The sequence below is a fragment of the Magallana gigas genome, chromosome 2 (genome assembly GCF_963853765.1).
Source record: "Magallana gigas chromosome 2, xbMagGiga1.1, whole genome shotgun sequence".
In the NCBI taxonomy this organism is placed as follows: domain Eukaryota; kingdom Metazoa; phylum Mollusca; class Bivalvia; order Ostreida; family Ostreidae; genus Magallana; species Magallana gigas.
The window spans coordinates 49,139,085-49,159,922 of NC_088854.1; the positions used below are offsets into that span (position 1 = coordinate 49,139,085).

A 20,838-nucleotide genomic window follows, 5' to 3' on the forward strand; every position below is an offset into this window, starting at 1 on the left:
TTTAATTTACAAAGCTGTCAATGCATAGTTAACAAGTAGTGCGAATCGTAATGTGTGCGCAAATAGTAGAATTCACCGAATGCCTGATACTATACATGCAAATTTCATTCATAGATAGATCATAATTATTTTAGAAGTATACGTAATACAACGTACACATTTAGTGGTTAAAAGCAGGGGGCTAGAGTCGGTGGAATCTCTGATAATCTTAAGGCTTTCACGTTTTCGTTGGAAACACATGCAAATGGTCCACGTATTGTAGTCCTTTTTTAAAGGACAGCAACTTGTAATGAAAATAACTTGCCCTCGTATTTTATTGTTTTTCTTGCATCTGTGACATGCATACAGATGTTGGAATAGTGATAAGATAAAAAGATATAAATGTTTTTCTAAATGCGAATACTTTCCCTCATACACGACAATCACTAAGATGTATTTTCTTGGGGTTATTTGTGTTTTAGTTTTTGGTAGTTTTTATTTCAGGAAAACTATATGGTTTTTGTTAAAATGCAGTCTGTTTTATTTATGTCTGCTTGCGATGTCGGTCATTGTTGTAGTTTGGTCATTAGTAACTCGGTGTGGAAGGACAACCAATAATTACAGGTAAGAAACATTCTCTTTTTCTTATTAAATGCAAAACTTATTACATATATTTTCTATTTCTATTTCAAAAATGTATTTTTAAGGAGATGTTGAAGAAATCAAACAAATATTTATAGTTTGAACTGTGATTTAGTTATGATTTTAATACAGTATGAAGTTCAACACGTGTAGTGACTATATAAGTAAAATCTTAGTCGAAGTTTAAAAACATTTTCTTTACTGGTGGCTTCAAAGGCCAGTACATAAATAACACAACAACAGATTATACAAAATTATTTAGGAGCAATCAAATTATAACACAATTTTTTTTATAGTAATATCATCATAATACAGTACTATAGAATTAGTGAGTTATAAAAATTGTACATTTCCTTCTTGAAAACCTTCCGCCACAAAGTATAGTCTCTTACTAAGCTCTGTGAAAATGTAACTTTTACAAACAATTTTATTAAACATAGTTTATTTGCCATTGGTATATATAAATACTCTACTAGAATTAATATGTAATGCAGAAGTTTCAAACTAAAGGTGACCCAAAATAGCTACCAAAAACCTAAGGAGCGAACCTCTTTAAGAAATTTTATTGACTAAAATTGCGAACAAAAAAATGAATTTTCTGTTTTAAATAGCTATTCTCACAATGTACACATATACATATTCTTTAGGTTTTTTATATGGGGATGTCGAAATGTGAGTGCTATCTATGGTTGGAAATATATTGTAACCGGAAAAAGACACATACAGACAGATGACCCCATTATAGCTGTTGTCAATCATCAAAGCGGGCTTGATTTGCTATGTGAGTATTACTGTGGTTATTGTGACATAAAGATGAATGAAAGCATAATTTTTTTACACATTAAATTCCTATATAATCATTTTCATCTGTAATATACATGTAGTTATATTCAATTTAATCATTACACAGGACGAGTAACTTACCTGTACAAAATTCAAACATCACAAGCTGAAAAAGTTATCTATACATGTTTTAAACTTCAATCAAATCTCAATAAAAAAAAGCTTCCGGGAGTCTGGTTGATGAAATGATTCTGTTTGATAATGTTTGCATGCATTTCTCATTCTGTGATTATGTTCAATTCCCAGAAAGGTACTGGTGTAAAAAAACTATTAGATAAAAAAATTGAAGGAATATGGCGAAACAGATTAAAGTACAGTGTTTTTTCGTAGGATTAAAGTTTATATTTTTTGTTTATGATTGGTCTTCCTGATGTTGATACATAGGGATCAATAATATTCGGAAATAAAAGGTCTTACCTTTGGCTGGTTTTTGAACCCATAGATTAACTATACAATCGAATTACAAACGCCCAGTTGTCAGTTATGAAACATTAAAGGTAAGCTAGGAAATAACATCCGATCAAACCTATATATAAATAATTATTCCAGAAATTAGGTCCCAATCACAAATTTATATGAGTTCTTGAATCCGAGCTACTGCAATTAGGTAGAACAACGGCTCGTAAAATCTTTTTTGTAATCAAATTTTTCGTCAATCTCTCACACAAGTTGAATATGCGTTTTTGATACTTTGTTTGTTTTAAAGTGGTGTATTATCATTAGTTGACTCTTGGGTTTATTGAATATATACAGCAATCGTAAAAGTATCACTCGTTTCATACGCTTCAACAAGTGCACTGATTACGAATCCGTCAACAGCAGCTTGAGCGGCATTGATTTCTATCTACTACCTACAGACAGATGTGTTTTCTCAAATGTTAGACACCTGTTTGACCTACCCGATAAAGACTAAACGTATCACTTATCTAACTGGATCACATATCTATCCGGATCACTTATCTAACTGTATCACTTATCAAAAGATTTTTTGTGTATTATTGTTAGTATTTATCTTTTCATTTCTTAGGTATTGCTGAACTGTGGGGTAATAAACCATTTTCAAACACTTTGATAGCAAAGCACACTCTGTCGTATTATGGGATATTTGGAGCTGCCAGTTATCTCTGTAATACATTGTCAATCCACAGAAACAACTTGAACAAAGCCGTAGCACAAATGAAGTCAATGAAAGAGGAAATAATATGTAAAAAGGTGAGTCAGGTAACATCTATCAAAATTGTCACTTCTGATTTAACTATTACATATAACGTTCGTCACTTTTCTTCTGTGTAATATTTCATGTTCCGAATCCGTATTTTGAAAATCACAAAGTCTGAAATATTAATTTCGAGTTTGCATTTTTTGTATAAAACATGGTGCACCAGTTTGATTAAAACCACGAGTGTAAGGAGATATGGGGTGGTTTTAATCAGACTTATGTTTCACTAAATACATCATATCAAAAATGGTAATAAAACTGTGCCGGATAACTATGCCAGTGCCAAGGTGACAATTTTGCACCCGCTTAGGCTGATTCTATCGAAAAATTTAAATATGCCATATGGTATATCATTGCTTGAAGAGTTTAAAACCACTTTTGTTATTAATGTATCTCACCTGTCAGGTGAGATATTCACTTTAAAAAAATAAATTCCTTGAGGAAAAAAAATTCCATAGGAAAAACTATTTTCCTACATTTGTAAAGGATATTTGTGATTTCCCACCGGAACAAAAGAACTTCCTATAGGATGATAAATTTCGTTAAAAATTTGAACAAAACTACAATAGAATTTTAAAATCCGATAGGAAATCTTTATTTTGTAAAGGAAAACACTTGTGTTAATTAAATTCCTGCAGGAAATACTTTTCCCCTCCAGGAAATATAATTTCTATTGGATTTTTAAAAAATCCTTTAGGGTTTCAATTGTTCCTGTAGAAAAGTTATATCTACTGTGGGATTTATTATTTTCTTAAGGGATAATAACCTTTTAAGATAAATATCTTACCTGACAGGTGAGTCACACTTAAAACAAAAGTGGTCATATAATCTATAGATAATGGTCTATCATATAATGTATATGGATTTTTACGAAACTGCATCTTAAGTGGGTGCAACAATGCAACCTTGGCACTAACATAATTATACGGCTCATAGTTTTTATCCTATTCAATTTATAATGAATACAATTAATCTAGCAGTTAATATCCCATTCAAACATTAAAATGTGAGGTGAGTCCATTTGAATGAATAACCAAATATTGCGTTTAAAATGATCTGTCATTTCTTCCTCATATTAGATATGAAGTATACAATGACTTATGTAAATAGTTATATGTTTTTACACAATTGAATAATAATAATGTAGTAAATTTGATAATTACCTCTAATCCTGATAATTTCATTGGTACTGGTATTCATTTTTTATTTCGTTAGTTAATGGATTCATTTATTCAAACTTCAGTAATACATGACATTATTTAATATTTGTTATAATATGCTATATATGATTTAAAAAGATTCAAGTAAATCAATGACAATATTAACGCTTTATATTTGCCAATTATGAATTCAAGAATTACGGTACGATAGGAAAGTTCAGTTTTATCATATCGAGCTTTTTAATGAATGTTTAATGATAATTTCTTCATGGCACACTGACAGAAAATGTGTTGTACCAGAGGGGGTACATTCTGATCGTAATTGGAATGAAACATTTATTTTTTTAGGCATAGATCTTAGTCCCGTGTATAATTGCTTAATTCGTTTAAGTTGAAGGTATTCGTATTTCCCGAGGGAAGACGAAACCGTTCCGAAAATTTACTACCCTTCAAAAAAGGAGTTTTTCATCTTGCAGTTGATGCACAGGTATATGATTATTTTAAGGTATATTGTTATAATGAATCCAAATAAGAGAAGAATTTTGATATGAATATATTCTTTTAAATTAAAACATTTTAATTTTTTTAAAGGTTTCTATTGTACCAATAGTCATTTCTTCATTGAAACCATTATATCACAAAGAAGAACAACGTTTGGATTCAGGTAAGTTGGTAAATTGAATGTATTTATGTTATATTTCAGTATAAAAATGAACATTATCATACAGTTTGCATAATTAGGCTCTTTACTCAACCTCAACAGGGTTTATCACAATGACATGTCTACCACCTGTCTCCACCCGTGGTCTGTCCAAAAATGACATCCCAGAGCTGATGGAATCCGTCAGAAGCTCTATGATAAAAGCATTCTACAATACTTCTAAGAAGAGAAATGTGTGAGAACTGTTCGAAAGTCATAGTTATGTTCATTTTTATACCGATATTAGATATTGATCTTAACTACTCAGAAAAACATGTCAATTCGTGTAAATTCACTTGTACTTGAGCCTTAGTATAAAGAGTTTTAAAAGTTTCATCATTATTTTTTTTTTGGTTACTTGTGATTTAACTTGCATATAGTGGATTGCTATTATGTAACTGAATTCAGAAAATCATGATATCAGAAAATTTATTATACAGATTTATACAGAAAACATTGATAATGTGAAAAGGGAAGTTCAAAAATCGGAATTTTTCTATGACAGACAGAAAAGACACAATAAAAGCATGCTCATCATAAAAATTTCACTTGGTTGCTCATAAAGGGCTGATATTTATTGCCCTGTAAATAACTTAAACGAACATACATGTAGTGTACGAGTCAAAGTTTATAAACATCTCAATTGAATATTCTGTGCATAAAAGGCATCTTCTTAAAAATGTTATAAATGAAGACTTACAAGATTAACATATATATTCCTTGAAAAAAAGAGGTAAAAGAAAAGAACACCAAAGATAAGAATTGGTACCGTTTTGCTTTGCAAACGTTTTCCAGTTACATGATAATATGCAGAATTTGAATTTAAGATGAGGTTGAATGTTTATATTTTGCGCATATGGGAACATAGAATTGTTTTCTTACACAAATATTTTGATAAGTATTTCTAACTTACTATCGTGATTTTAGAAGCAGGTTTTGAATTTTAACGAAATGGAGTTTGACAACAAATTCTTATTTTCTTTAAGATAACACATGAACACAATGAATGTAACTTCAAGTTTGTTTCTTCATAAAAAGAAAAGTTAAATATGTGCTCGGGAAAAAAACCGGGATTCCTCCTAAAATGTAAGAATATATCCGGCCAATTCATGTTCAACCCCTTTTTCGAGGGGAAACACCTTTTGTATACTTAAGACAATTTACATATACTGATATTAGGAGCCACCTTTATATACACATCTGAAGTAAACTGCGTTATAAAAACGGAAAGTAGATCAATAAAGCAGTGCAAACAAGAATTGGTTATGAGAAAATAACTCGGTGAAAACTTCCTGAGTGTTTACTTAGTGACGAGGTGACAAAACATCGTTAAAAAGACTTTCACCTTCGATGCCTTTAGTAGAACTTTGATGATGTGCAATTTCAACAGTGGATGTAATATATTTATTCATTTCTTAGTTTGTTTTTCTTTTAATGTTTGGATAACAAATGGTAAGTTGGATATTTTGTCTTATTTCATAAAGAAATTCATTCGTGTACAGGTGGGATGAACAAGATATCATTAGCGGAAATCACTGTGTGTAAAATCAAAATATAAATGAAGAATACCAGTTTAAAGATTTGTTTTAAAATTCTTAAGTGACTTGCAGGTAGTGGTACATAAATTTTGAAATTCAATACCCCTTATTCCAAAGGTAATCAAAATTGAGAACTTTCTCTTAAGAATTTGACATTACACTAGTTGAAAATTTTTCGAAGAAGTTAAATCATTTTAACTATGAATTCAATATACACACAGTAAAAGGGTGTTAAATTGTTTATTTAAAAAATACTAAAATAAGTTGGAAAATTTATCAGAATAAAAAAACTAGATGCTGTCATTAGACAGTAATACCCGCACCAAGTGTTTGCCCCTAAATAACACTGTTTTGTACCAGTTTACCGTATTTAAAAATGAAGGCCACATGCAAGTTCCGGTAATACATTTAAAAATTAAAATTTTATAACTGAAGGATGCGATCCCTTCCGATATGATAATACACATGAGCAGCACTTTATTTGCAATTTGGGGTTGAACTGTTTGCATGTGAATTTTGAGTTAATCAATAATCTTAACATTTCATGTCATAGAAAGTATAATGGTCTATATAATTATAACAAACAAAATTAAATACTGCCCCCTCTCCGCGGTGGTTGCCGGCCTTAGATTTGCTTCTGTGTGCCTACATATACATAATCGTGTGCACGGATTAAGTAAAGGGGTGGGAGTGAGGGATCCAGACCACCCCCCCCTTGAAAGTTCATATATATCAATAGTAAAATAACCAAATATACACCTTGGACTCCAATGCCCTTACAGACGTGTAATTGCTATAACCCATTGCGCTTCAATGTAAGGTAACATTATTTTTGGGGAAAATATTATATTTATACTTCATTGTTTATTTTAATAGGAAGTATACATCACAATATGCATGAGTCCTGCACCACCTTAAAGCTGTTATTTACCTAATAAAATAGTACAAGGGGTTTTTAAGAATAGATCATAAAAATACATCGAGACCCCCAATCAAACTCCAAGATTTCAGTTTGCTGGTTTATAAGATGTAAGAGCAGTTTGGGAAACTAAAACGTGACATACGGACGGAACAAGGTAACAACAATATACCCGAACTTTTTTAGAAAGTGCGGGTATAATTACCATTTGGTTGTAAGATTCAGTCGAAAAAGTTACTTCTTAATCTGATTAATCAACTCTTAATTATTATCTTAATTTTTGCTACATTGTAAGTACTCTAGTAACAAGTCAGACATTATCGTAACATAAACAAGAATCTAAAACTTTGAGTGATTTTATGCTCCCATTCCGAAGGAGAGAAAGAAGTATACTGTTTTACACATGTCTGTCTGTCTGTCTGGTTATAAGGTTTTTCTGTCGCATTTTTCTAAGGAACTATTAGATGCAGATGCTTGAAAATTTAATACACTCTATGTAAATGTACTGTAAACAAACTTTTATTTGCGACGACTTCATTACGCGTTTGACCGGAGAAAAAATGCGGCAAGTAATTTTCGGTACCAAGGTTTACAATCGCGTCGTCTTTAAAGTCATACAGCAAGGACTAGATTGCAACAAGAAATGTTCGCAACGAAGGAGCTCTCACGAACCTTGCGAATATTTCTCGCACTCGGACAGTTTACATATGGTGGGATTCATTTTTGAACTAGTCAAACGTCAACTTCCCGTTAAGGATGCTGTTTACTCAGGGTTTGAGTTGTCAAATTTGAAGTGTTGTAAAGTTCAATGTCATGAATAAAATTTGTTCTAAACACAAAAAGTATTTGTAAAATAAATCATTATTGACAAAACAATTGAAGTTTTTATAATGCTATGGAATAATGGTTAAACAAATATGGATTTATTGCAAAACAGAGGAAATTCGGACTATTTTTTTTTCAGATTTGGTTTTCCGCCAAAATATTTTGGCAGTGCTATAACATTAGATGTTAAAACTGTATTTGTTAGTATTTTACTTTTTCATGAAGATAATTGTATGGCACACAATGCAAAATATTGAGAAATGCTTAAAAACGATAAAAGACACCATATCTTAAATTTTTTTTATCATTAACCTCATAGAAAACTCTACGACCTTTACAAGAGGGTTATTTCTTCAAGAAAAAACTAACTTTCAGCCGTGATGTATGCCGGTCTATTAAACTAAAAAATGCTTCTTTTTTCCATCTTTGTTACTCCACTACAGCTTTTTAAGTCCAGTGTTAAAGCAGCAAGCGATTTTTTAAAACAGCATAATGAAATCACTTGCTCTCACTCATTTGTATTTAAAAACATTGTTGTTAAACTCTTTAAAATGAAAGGTACATGTAACAATGTCTGCCCAGATAACAATCAAAATATTGTTGCTATCATTCAGTTATATCACTGTAAGATAGCACCCTCAAATGAAAAATATACATGCCTATTTTTGTCTTTGTACACATATTAGTAACGAGATCTCTTCCTATGTAATATATACAATATTATGCGCGGATCTGCGGTCGGTGGTCCCGCTGGAAAATTCAAACTTATTTTTATTTTACCCATAGTAATATTTCCTTAAAGCATCGGTACCCCCCTCCTGCTGGCAAACAAAATTATCCTCCCCCTGCGTTGTATTTTGATGACAAACTATACAGAGTCCACTAAAAGATACCTTAATTACTAAACAAATTTATTCTGTTCTCGTAATTTACATGTAGAAGATTTTTGTAAGAGCATAGCTGTGATGAACTAGAGGATCATAAGCGCCACATTTGCAAAGTGCAGTACCATTGATCAGGGATTTGATAATAGGGTGGGACTCCGTTGATGTGATATTGAAAATTTAATTTTTTTTTAAACATCAAAATCATTAATCTTTAACCCTAGACACATAGCAAGTGTACGAAATAAATATTAATAATTACTATAAGTGTTTCTACAAGACCTACCACGCCCACTCGAGCAGGTTCACTAAGTAAAGCTGATTTATACACCGTGTAGGTAAAACCTGTTACTAAAAAGTCGCTATTCTTAACTTTTGTACAGAAAAGTGAACTTTCTTGTATCAGTTTCTAGCATTATGTAGGCAAGGTTTCAATGTCACTTATACAAACATTTTTTTATCTATGTGAGATTAAAAATCAAAAGAGAGGACATATCATTACCTATGTTGTTAATCTAAAAGGTTAAAATAATCTTCGATCTCTTTTTGAAAGTCGATTACGCAATAAAAGGACGATATCAAGAACACCATAAAGATCTTAAGACAATAATTTATATTTAGAAGACGACAAAGTGTTATTTATCGTTTATCAATAATTTGCACAAAATAAGTATCTTTCAACATATTTAAAGTATGATAAAAACCCAGAACATTTTGAATTGATATTTATTAAGATTAACTTTACCTAAACATTTAAAATGACTGAGATTAAAGGGACATGGTCACGATTTTGGTCAAAAATTATTTCTCCGATTTTATTGTTTACAATGCTTCAGTAAGGCATTTTTAATAGGCAAGTTACAGAGCTTGCAATTCTTAGCTATGTAAACAAAGCTTTTGTTTACATTTTAAATGTTGAAGTAAAACTTCCAATTTTAGACCTAAAGTGAATGTGTTAAACGTTAGGAACTGTTTATTTCTGCTTAAAACGAATAAGAAGATAGACAAATCAGCTTGAAAAAGATTTTTTCCTGGTATTTTGAACTTATGTAAACAGGGCACGAACGAGCATTGTTTACGTACATGACAAAGAATTGTCAGCTCTGTATCTTGCTCATTACTTTACGACTGACTCTCAAATGAAAACAGAAAAATAGAATTTGACCAAAATCGTGATCACGCCCCTTTAAGCGTCCTCTGTCAATGTTAAATTAGTGTGAACATACCTATTGATAAGTGATTATATCAAGAATGTGGGTACGCTTTTGGAATTTGGTTGCAGTTGTTTTGTAATTTTCGTTTTTAAATTCGTAATGTGCTCCAACTTATTCCTTCGTGAGCAAAGTATTGATAACATTGGTATTTTTTGTTCCGCCACATACATCTTAATAGATACTAGTGTGATAACAAAGGAATGATGTTGTTGAAAATGTCATCAACAATCAATGATAATATCCTTTTTATGAAAAAAAATCAATAAATGAGAAAGATAAACTTTTTACGGAAGAAAAGTTTAAAGGATATTTTTTCTCAGGTCAAAGATACAACCTGACGGGATCATCGGAGTTTGCGGTGCTTGGGGAGGCCTTTACATGGACATGTGATATGTTTGTACCACCTGGGTACACTTCAAATGCTGTGAAGTTTTTCAGAGACAACAAATTATGCGTCGTTATTGCAAACACAAATGCAGCATGTGCGACTCAAAGGGATAACTGTGGATACAGTTATAAATGTGTGTCGGAGTCAATGTTCAGTTTAACTATACCAGCAGAGAATATGACAGAGTATGAAAATGGATCAAAATGGCGATGTGATTATGTTGTCAATGTAGCTGGAAATGCTAGCCCACAAATCGTTCTTAATATAGCAAGTAAGAAATTCAAATAAAGATTTCGGAGGCATCATGATATTGAATATTGTTTAATTATGATCAAATTAAACACAATTTGTTTTATATATTTTACAAAATGAGAAAACATATGTTTCACGGTCATATTTTGCAATGCAAACAAATAAACGTTTTTTTTTTCTTAAAATTAGCATAACAAATTTTTATTCAAGTACTTACACAAATTATGTATTACTATCATAAGCTAAACAAACTCATATTTTGATCTAAATTAATATGTAAGCTTGCGTAAGTTGATGTTCGACTGCATTCATTGTCATTTATGTGCCAATGCAAACAAATAAAAGTGAGAATATTTTCGTCTAATACATTTTGTCTATGATAAAAAATCGAATGGAAGTGGAGATCAGAGTAAATCATACAAATAAGATGCTCTCTTAAAAAATTTAAAAGTTTGTCTTTAAATTATTTAATAATATCAATATTATTATTATTTTTATCTAATATATTTTACTCCGATGCCTCTTTTTCATAATTTTGGAAACGTTTGAACAGACTGGTGTTAATCAAATATCGATTTTTTTAGTTGATGTCCATAATGTTTCCTTAATCCCGAGTGACAAGCCACTGACAATAAGCGAACATAAATTGATTGAAGTCCTGTGTGAAGTCAACAGAAATGCATTCCCTGCTCCTCTAATCACTTGGTATCTTGATTCTTCTATCATCACAGCCATAGAAGGATCACATGAAACCTCAATTACTTTAGTTGGAAACAGAACAGACAACATGAAGACGTTACTATGTACAGCTTCAAACATGAACAAAACAGTGAACGCAAGCACAACACTGAATGTAGAATGTAAGTTCAACATTTAGTTATCAGAGCGCACACTCTTCTCCAGTATATACACATTGTATATTCAATTTCAATATACATTAGTTGGAGGTATTTTCAGATATATATATATATATATAAATATATAAATATATATATATATATATATATATATATATATATATATATATATATATATATATATATATATATATATATATATATATATATATATATATATATATATAACTGAATTTATAAAGCACTACAAACGGCTAACGACAAAAATTGTCAACTTTTATGATAGCCATTTTTCATTACACCAAAAATAATTGCATATAACAAAAACAGAAATTAAAAACTAGCATTACAACTATCACTACCAGCTATAGAAATTAAAAACGAAATAGTAACTACATTTTGTAGAATGTTGTATTTCATAGACCCTCCAATGGTATATGCCCTGTCTAAAAAAGACATAGAGGGAAGACATTTCAGATTCACATTAAAAGTTTCGTATGTTCTTTATAACATAATGGAAATTTATATCAGTTTTGCTTTATATATCAGACCCTCCAATAGTAAATGCACTGTCTAATCAAAACACAATAGAAGGAGGAGACTTAACAGTCAACTGTACAGCCACCCCAGGGAATCCTAGTGCTACCACGTTCTACTGGACCAAGGTAGACAACCAAGGTTTCAGACAGAATGGCGCCATCTTACAGTTATACAACACACAGAGAACCAGTTCTGGTACATACAGATGTACAGCAGAAAACAACTATAGTAATAAAGAGAAGGGAATGCATAGTCAGTCCATGGTCATCGATGTTCTATGTAGGTATTTCAAAAACCATGATTTGAATAATTTTCATATATCGTGCGGCAGATTCATGTAGCGTGTGTCTATAACTTTAACTGAATTTTACGTCAAGTGTTTTAAGTATTTCGGGTGTTTTTAATTGTTCTAACTTTATACAAATGTGATATTTACCTATGATATTTATTTAGATGATATATAAAGACACAAAGAAAGACTAAACTCGTGTACTGAATTCACTTATAGAAACAAATATACAATTTGTTTGAAAATATGCTTCAGCATACACCTAGATACATAGTATGAAAGTCTAATTCCAATATTACTTAATAGACCCTCCAGTGGTAAATGCGCTGTCTAATCAAAACACAATAGAAGGAGGAGGCTTAACAGTCAACTGTACAGCCACCCCAGGGGATCCTAGTGCTACCACATTCTACTGGACCAAGGTAGACAACCAAGGTTTCAGACAGAATGGCGCCATCTTACAGTTATATAACATACAGAGAACCAGTTCTGGTACATACAGATGTACAGCAGAAAACAACTTTAGTAATAAAGAGAAGGGAATGCATAGTCGGTCCATGGTCATCAATGTTCTATGTAGGTATTTCAAAAACCATAATTTGAATAATTGTCATATATCGTACGGCAGATTCATGTAGCGTGTGTCTATAACTTTAACGGAATTTTATGTCAAGTGTTTTAAGTATTTCGGGTGTTTTTAATTGTTCTAACTATTATATACAAAGCTGATATTTACCTATGATATTTATTTAGATGATAAATAAGGACACAAAGAAAGCGTAAAATACATATTTAATGACGTAGGGGTGAAAATGAATTTATACAATTGAAACTTGAAATTATTATATTATATCAGACCCTCCGACAGTTAATGCACTGTCTCGACAAGACATGATAGAGGGAGGAAATCTATCAGTCGACTGCCTGGCCACACCTGGGAATCCAAGCTCTACAACATTCTACTGGACTAAGGAAGATGACCCAGAGTTCAGACAGAAAGGATCCATTATACAGTTATATACAATACAACGGAACAGTTCTGGTACTTTCAGATGTACAGCAGAAAATTTGTATTATGATGAGGAGAGGGGAATACACAGTCAGTCCATGGTCGTAAATGTCCAATGTAAGGTTTGACGATATGTAATCTGAAAACATTGTCTTGAAGACATTTCTTTGTTCTTGAAGACTATATTCGTGTACTGAATTCACTTATAGAAACAAATATACAATTTGTTTGACAATATGCTTCAACATACACCTAGCTACATATTATGAATCTCTAATTCCAATTACCTGACAGACCCACCAGTGGTAAATGTGCTGTCTAATCAAAATATAATAGAAGGAGGAGACTTAACAGTCAATTGTACAGCCACCCCAGGGAATCCTAGTGCTACCACGTTCTACTGGACCAAGGTAAATAACCCAGAATTCAGACAGAATGGTTCCACCTTACAGTTATACAACACACAGAGAACCAGTTCTGGTACATACAAATGTACAGCAGAAAACATCTTTATGAATGGAGAGAGGGGGACAGACAGTCAGTCTTTCGTCGCCAGTGTACGATGTAAGGTTATGATATATTATATTCTGAAAATAGTGTATAATAGGATGAATCAATTAATTTGTCTTTTGTCTTTTCTGACAAAAGAACCTTCTTTTGGATCTTTATAATCATTTGAAATAGACCGTTTCATAAAAATATCAAATCAATATTTACTTATAACAATACATAAATTATTACGTTTTATCAGATACATCTGACCCGGGGGTCGCTGTGGTTGCAGGAAGTGTAGGAGGAACTATAACAGTAATTGTTATTGTCATCATCACAGTGATTCTTGTTTACCGAAGATATCATTCTCATTCCGGTATATTTCTGTCTTCTTAATGTAGTTTTTAAAAAAACGGATTATCATTGATATACAATTTAATAATGAATGAATATTTCTTGTATCATATTGACATTTCCATAATGATTTGTTATAATCTATAGTTTGGCAATCTACATTCGTCAGTATTTAAAAATTGTTGGAAACGTATCTGGAATGCATTGTAGTGGGCTATGGCTGATATATATGAAGACCAAAATATATTGAAATCCTCTCCTATTTCCAACTATCATTGGAGAGGGGGTTCAATTCATTTATGACTTTTAATTTGCAAAAAGAAATGAGTCTCTGATTATAATTCTAACTGATATTACTGTTTGTAAAACAAATACCAATGGTAATTTTGTAGTTATGTAATAGAGCATAATGTTGATATTCTAGAGCAACAGAAAAAAGACAAGTAAGTATTAACATTTATTATAATTGATACGTTGCAACAATATTTTTAGACAATTTATTAAAATATGTTTAAAGCAATTGGATAAATGTGCCTTACTATATGGTTTCTAAATACGAAAGGAAGATAAGCAAATCAGGTGTTAAAATTGATATTTTGTTCTTTTTACAAATGTTGAATATACGACGAGAACAATTTATGAAACCGTGTCTATAATCATCAAAGACTTGGTAGTTGGTGATGAAAATACAAACATTTCTTAACAAATCATTTGTATCAGAAGTGAAGAAAAAGATTTTAATTGGTTAAGGGTCCTGGTAGAAAATCTGCATACAAACCCATTCTCCAAGACTACTTAAAGATATGAAATGTTAGCATGTGTTAGACTTGAAAATGACCATAACAATTTTTTTTAGGAGAAAAAATAAACTTTTAAAATTTTACCACTCTTCATAAAAACTATTTTAAGGTTTATTTAAGTGAAACTTTACATTAAAACAGTAAGATTTATCTCAGGAATGACGTACTAAATTGTATTGCGCCAAGGTCACAATAGCCGCAAAACACAACGTTGCAACATCGTTTTTAATCAATTCGGGTCACATAAGGGGCTGTCTCAAAAGCTTCATAATATAAATCAAATTGTATGATATATATATATATATATATATATATATATATATATATATATATATATATATATATATATATATATATACACCCTTTCACAATGACCTGTTGCGTCTAACAATTAATCGCAAATTAGCAAATATCTGATACCTTTTGAAATTCATATAAATTAAATTATGTTTGACCAAAAACTCGTAAACTGTGACTCAAATAAAAAATTAAAATGGTTTAGTTTTTAATCACAAAGAATTAAAAAAAACGTGCCTTTCATTCACTTATGATGTCACAAAATTGCATTATATTGTTTTTGATGAATTGAATTTTATTCAAAATGATTCGGACAAAACAGCAGGCATCTTCCGTATATGGTTTTAAACTGTATTTTCGAACACAGACTACAAAAATAGTTGTACGAAATATGAAATAAAATACCCTGGGGAAAACAATTGAACAAGACAGTAAATAGTGAGAAGGTTTGAGAAAATTATATCCATGCAGTATTCGTTGTGATGAATTTTACTTTTACAATTGACGTTGTATAGTCTGCCCCAAGTTATTGCTTCCATCAATTTTTGATGATTTTTATTAAAAATACACATACCTGTGAAAGAAATACAATTGAAATCGATGAAAGGGAATATATATCCAAGATATCTTCATATCCCTTTTCACTCATAAAATTTCACAGGAACGAAAACAATTTTCTTACGGAGATTTATAATGGGAAATGTTTACATCTTTTCTCCATTCGGAATACACTCGGAATACATCGCGCAATTGTTAAACGTTATCATCCGGGCTTATTAATGGCTAATGCAATTCAAAATCTTCGTAGACTTTCAATTTTGGGATGTGTATTGAAACCTGAAACGGTAGAGGGGCGTTTCAAAACAGATAATCTGGAAAATGTTCATATTAGTGGATGAACGTAGTTTGAGCACAAAGGTATTTACTATTATTGAACTATCAAGCAAAAAGTGGTGGAAGCAAAAACTCGGAACAGAGTATTGTTGATAAAATAGGACGTCATTTTGACACACTCTCTTTTAGGTTGTGTTCATAAACCATGCTCAAATTGCAAAATCTTATGAATGTTTGTGAAATTTGTTGAGTTAAAATTTACATCTCATTTTTTTATGAAAATGCCTTACTTAGTTAGATTATTGTGAAAACAATTTAATGAAAAGTTATTGAAGAAATAATTGGTATCAGATATTCTGGGACAGCCTGTATGACAATCAAATCTTAAAAACTTTTGAACATGCCGATAATCAAAACAACACTTCTGTTTAAAAAAAGTTGTGTATTAAAGAGACTTCCAAAAGACATCAGATCGCCTATACTGCAATTCAGGTGTAGAATGGTCCTTCTTTGCGTGGAGATTGGGGTTATTGCGATGAACTGCTAAATAACAGGATCTGCACATTTGTAACTTGGACAAAAATGAAAATGAATATGTTAGACGATATCCATTACCTAACGACTCAAACAGCTATATTTTAGATACTTAAAATTTTATGATAATAATTTTTACAACACTACTTTGTAACCTGACAACAATGTGCTCAATTTTTAAAGCATATGGGCTTAAGAAATCAAAAGTTCTAAATGCACATCAACTTTAAAAACAAGTATTCCTTTTAAAAGGAATGATCGGCAATAATGATATATTGATAGCTAGAAGCAATCAACATGATCAGTTTGATGTAAAATGATTTTAAAAATACTGTATTTTTACAAAATATAGAATATTAATTTTGAACCTGTACACCAAAATTTCATCATTATAAACCGTCAACAAATTCAATTTTGAAATAAATTTGGGGAAAGCCGTTCGTAAACTCCTTGTCTAGTTATATATTTTAACGTATTTATTAAATGTTAATGTATCTTCTTCTTCTTCTTCAGAATACTGAGTAGGGCTATTCAAAGAGCATTAACACGTATACAAAGAAAGAGTTGTATTTAAATAATTTAATGCGACGGAAAAACATTGAATGCCATCATAACTTGCTATTGAGGTCGCATTATAACGTAACCTTGTTTATAAATCAAGCCGTCTTCCTAGCTACTATTATGCAACATCAATAGATCGAGGTCAGTTCATGGAGCATCTTCTTATGATTGAGGTCAGTTCATTGAGGTCAACTGCATTACTGAATAAATCTTTCGATCGAAATTCTTACGCGTGAGACAAAATGTGCATTCTTGAATTAACAGGTCGAACTGTATTTTATGTATGTTTTCATCTCTTAAGGTAAATGAATTGAAATAAAACTGAGTAAAATGTCATACAAATACTAAACCAAACTTCAAGTTTTTATAGGAACTACTTATCCAAGCGGAATGTGTGCGCAAATGGAAGCATTTGCCGGATGCCTCATATGGACACAACAGTGATCGGCCGAAGCCGATCACAAAAATGAATTGTTAATATTTATAAAGTGACATATTGGTCTGATATCCTGATGGAATACTTATATGGTGTATTATAATCAGTATATGTACATTTGATACACATGCCACTCTAAAAAACTACAGGCAAGCATGCATATACTCACTTACTTTAGTGATAGAACAATATCAGTTTCAGAAATATAAGGATCTTTTCAAAAAAGGCATTTGCGTGTGCTAGATTTCATGAGGCAATATTAAAAATAATATTTATAGACTTTTCTTTTACGTGATTTGCTAATGCAAATTTAAAGTATTTATTCGTTTTGTTTTTGTCTTAGGTTCGTTTTTTTTCGATGGTATAAAGTTTCTGTATTTTTATTATGATATATGAATTATTTCAGGAATAAGATTGTCACAACAAATGAGGACACATCTAATTACACAACCCTAGAAGGTACATAATGTGTCTGTACTATATTTTATGGTAATATATAGTCTAAAAGGGACTCACTGTCCCGAATATTAAAAATTTGCTTTGTTCGTGTCATTGGTCATGTTTTCTATTTATATTATTGACAAGAAAAGATTGCCACATTAAGTGATTTAATACTTTTTAATTTGAACACATTAGTAGTTCCGATCCTGTATTGCGGTAATTTTTTTCTCCTGCAGGCAACTTTAAAACATTTACAAATTTATTTTCTTTTTTGTTAAATAATTTCATTTTTGACATATTATCATTACGTGACCTATAATTGTAGGACATGAAAGCAGAGAACGGTGAGTGTTATTTAGAAATATATATGGTAAATTATTGATATTCAACTAATCATTTGTCTGTACATAATTCCATCCGTATTTTGCTTAAGTTCGTTTCAGTATGCTTTCGCTTCACTCTTATTCTCTGATATTTAATCAGTTTATTGATCGGAATTGAAAACGCGCGAAAATCTATCTTATATATACACTTAATATATGATCTGCATGCAAGCTCATTTTTCTAAATTACTTAAATATGTGCATTTTCAACATATGTTCGACTTGAAAATGACCAAAAAGTTTGTATTCTGGGGGTAAGAAAAATCAACTTTTTAAATGTTAAATTTACCACTCTTCTTGAAAATAAAAGTCCCTGCAATATTTAATATTCGGGACCTGTGGCTACTATGTTGAATAATTTAACGGTTTTTTTTGGTTGTTGTAGAAATGAATATGATAAATTGGAAAAAAGCAAAGCTACCAACCGGTACGCAGATATTTTATCAACAGGTATGGTAATTTTTATAATATTTATCAACTGATTTCATACATAAAAGTATCTTCATTTCAGTACTAATTGCACATGAACATGTATTTTTTTCACAGAAAATAAAGAAAAGAATACGTAAGACCTCTTGTTTCTCTTTCCCTCTCTATCTCTCTATGTTTTTTTCTCTCTCAACCACAGAAGCATATGTTTAATAATGATTTAATTCTGTAGAGTTACATATGAAAATTTGCAAAGACCTGTTGATGCGAAAGTTACCGAGTATTACAACTTGCAGAACATGGATGGTAAAAAACATAATAATTATAAATGAAACAGATATATGAAAATTAGCAAATAAAAATAACACGGCAAAACAATTATGATTTTTACGTTAAAAAGGCAACAGTTCCGATGTAAGTCTCTAAATATAATTACATGTACAAATCTAAGGTGTTTTATTAGTAAAATAATTTTAAAGTGACATACATTAAAAACAACTAATTTTGCGTTAAAATTTGATGATAATTCAAATTCATATATCTTATTTTATAGGGGAATGCGTTTTTAAGATATCCTCGAAGGAACCGGGCGGTCATTTTTACGAAAACACGTTTTTATAAGTTATCTCTGTCTTATGCTAATGTTTCCTTAAAACAGATGTAATTTGTATTCTAACTGGTATTCTTATTATATCATATAATATTCTCCGATTGATGTTACATTTTATTAAACAATACTAGCATAAAGAATATGTACTAATTATTCTTATTTTTCATTTATGTTATTTTCATACAATATAAATATAGATCGATTTTGCAATGTATATTCCCATACATTTATCAATTACTGTTTTTATGAATTTATACATTTGCTGAAAATTATATAACAACAAGTAAAAATTAATAATTCTTTGAATGTTTTAAGTTGGTCAAATACGGTCAATCGTGATTAAATCTTTCATAAAGACCTTAGGGATTTATAAGATTTATAGGATGTGGTGATAACGAACAGCGTACAATATGAAAAGTCTAAAGGAAAAATACAAAATAGAAGAATAAACACGGTCCTCTACAAAACTTAGAGGTAGGATCATGTGCCAGGGAGGAGTGAGCATCCTCTGCTGACCGGGTTCACCCGCCATATGCTCTTTGTTGTAATCGGGAAAACGTAAAAATCCGTAGACAGTTAGGTCAATAATAATGGCTGAACAATAAGTATGATAAACGTCGGTCGGAATTCGGCAGAAGATTGTATTTGCTGACAGGATCGTTGTATCGATCATAGAACTTACGAAGTGATGACTTCAATCGAGACTGTTGATAATCTTGGTTTATAAACTTGTTTGTCATAAGCATGCAGTGGTTTAGAAATTGGTTATAGGTAAAGCATGCCCTTGAGTATCGAATCAACTTAAAGACAAAATCTTTTATACAGGTGATAAAGGCATAGTTCTACATAAGCAAGGAAAGTTCACTATTGAAAAATTGAAGTCTTCACGTTTATCAAAGTTTTGTTTTTAGGTTACCATTTATGTCTTTTTCTAGTAAAATATGTAAATATGATATGTAGTTGGTTTGCGACAAGACTTAAGCCGTAGTTGCAATTCAGTAAAGTTGAATGTTTTAATAATGCGCTGGAACTAAATGAAATGTGGTAATAAAGAACAGTGCTAAAAATCAAAAGTCCAAAGGAAAAATACAATACATCTTGCAACAAACAAATTTTTGATGACCACTGTTCAGTGTGGATAGCTTTTGCCTTTGATAAAGCATTGTTTTAATTTTAGGGTAGATCTTTCCTTTTTAGATTGTCGGGGGAGACTCACTGAAACTTTTCAATATCGACCTTAAAAACACAAGTACTTTTCGTATGCCCAGTGTCAAGTCGTAAAAATCTAAGGTATATAAACGTATTCTATTAATACGAAATATGAAAACAAAAATAAATAATAGATTCAGGCAGGTTGAAATAGTATAACCGCATATGCAAATTTAGACTAAAACATTTCAGCAAAGTAA

General features: G+C 30.9%; 2 protein-coding genes across 3 annotated transcripts; both read left to right on the forward strand.

Annotated features, from left to right (window-relative positions):
* The first annotated feature begins 450 nt into the window (after nucleotides 1-450).
* Nucleotides 451-4,941, forward strand: LOC105344239 (1-acyl-sn-glycerol-3-phosphate acyltransferase alpha). The gene is made up of 6 exons (XM_011451959.4): nucleotides 451-603; nucleotides 1,269-1,402; nucleotides 2,492-2,676; nucleotides 4,235-4,330; nucleotides 4,435-4,507; nucleotides 4,607-4,941. Exons 1-6 carry the CDS (start codon nucleotides 539-541, stop codon nucleotides 4,741-4,743), a joined length of 690 nt encoding a protein of 229 aa, XP_011450261.3. The 5' UTR covers nucleotides 451-538; the 3' UTR covers nucleotides 4,744-4,941.
* Nucleotides 4,942-5,846: 905 nt separating this feature from the next.
* Nucleotides 5,847-19,548, forward strand: LOC105344253 (kin of IRRE-like protein 3). Of its 2 annotated transcripts, XM_066076985.1 has the most exons (15): nucleotides 5,847-5,995; nucleotides 10,244-10,582; nucleotides 11,148-11,423; nucleotides 11,970-12,239; nucleotides 12,556-12,825; nucleotides 13,106-13,375; nucleotides 13,553-13,822; nucleotides 14,010-14,126; nucleotides 14,529-14,547; nucleotides 17,973-18,025; nucleotides 18,333-18,351; nucleotides 18,776-18,840; nucleotides 18,937-18,955; nucleotides 19,052-19,125; nucleotides 19,373-19,548. In XM_066076985.1, exons 1-15 carry the CDS (start codon nucleotides 5,914-5,916, stop codon nucleotides 19,438-19,440), a joined length of 2,211 nt encoding a protein of 736 aa, XP_065933057.1. In that variant the 5' UTR covers nucleotides 5,847-5,913; the 3' UTR covers nucleotides 19,441-19,548. The 2 variants fall into 2 exon arrangements, with proteins under 2 accessions (XP_065933057.1, XP_065933058.1); XM_066076986.1 differs by lacking the exon at nucleotides 12,556-12,825 and having other exon boundaries at nucleotides 19,373-19,547.
* Nucleotides 19,549-20,838: the final 1,290 nt, after the last annotated feature.

What these genes read in the sequence shown, in the direction of transcription:
- LOC105344239 (XM_011451959.4), top strand. Translation starts at nt 539, where the DNA reads ATGTCGGTCATTGTTGTAGTTTGGTCATTAGTAACTCGGTGTGGAAGG. An exon ending in AAGCGGGCTTGATTTGCTAT is followed by an intron (nt 1,403 to 2,491) that starts GTGAGTATTACT and finishes TTCATTTCTTAG; the next exon opens with GTATTGCTGAACTGTGGGGT. An exon ending in AGGAAATAATATGTAAAAAG is followed by an intron (nt 2,677 to 4,234) that starts GTGAGTCAGGTA and finishes AATTCGTTTAAG; the next exon opens with TTGAAGGTATTCGTATTTCC.
- LOC105344253 (XM_066076985.1), top strand. Translation starts at nt 5,914, where the DNA reads ATGATGTGCAATTTCAACAGTGGATGTAATATATTTATTCATTTCTTA. An exon ending in TAATGTTTGGATAACAAATG is followed by an intron (nt 5,996 to 10,243) that starts GTAAGTTGGATA and finishes ATTTTTTCTCAG; the next exon opens with GTCAAAGATACAACCTGACG. An exon ending in CAACTTGCAGAACATGGATG is followed by an intron (nt 19,126 to 19,372) that starts GTAAAAAACATA and finishes CTTATTTTATAG; the next exon opens with GGGAATGCGTTTTTAAGATA.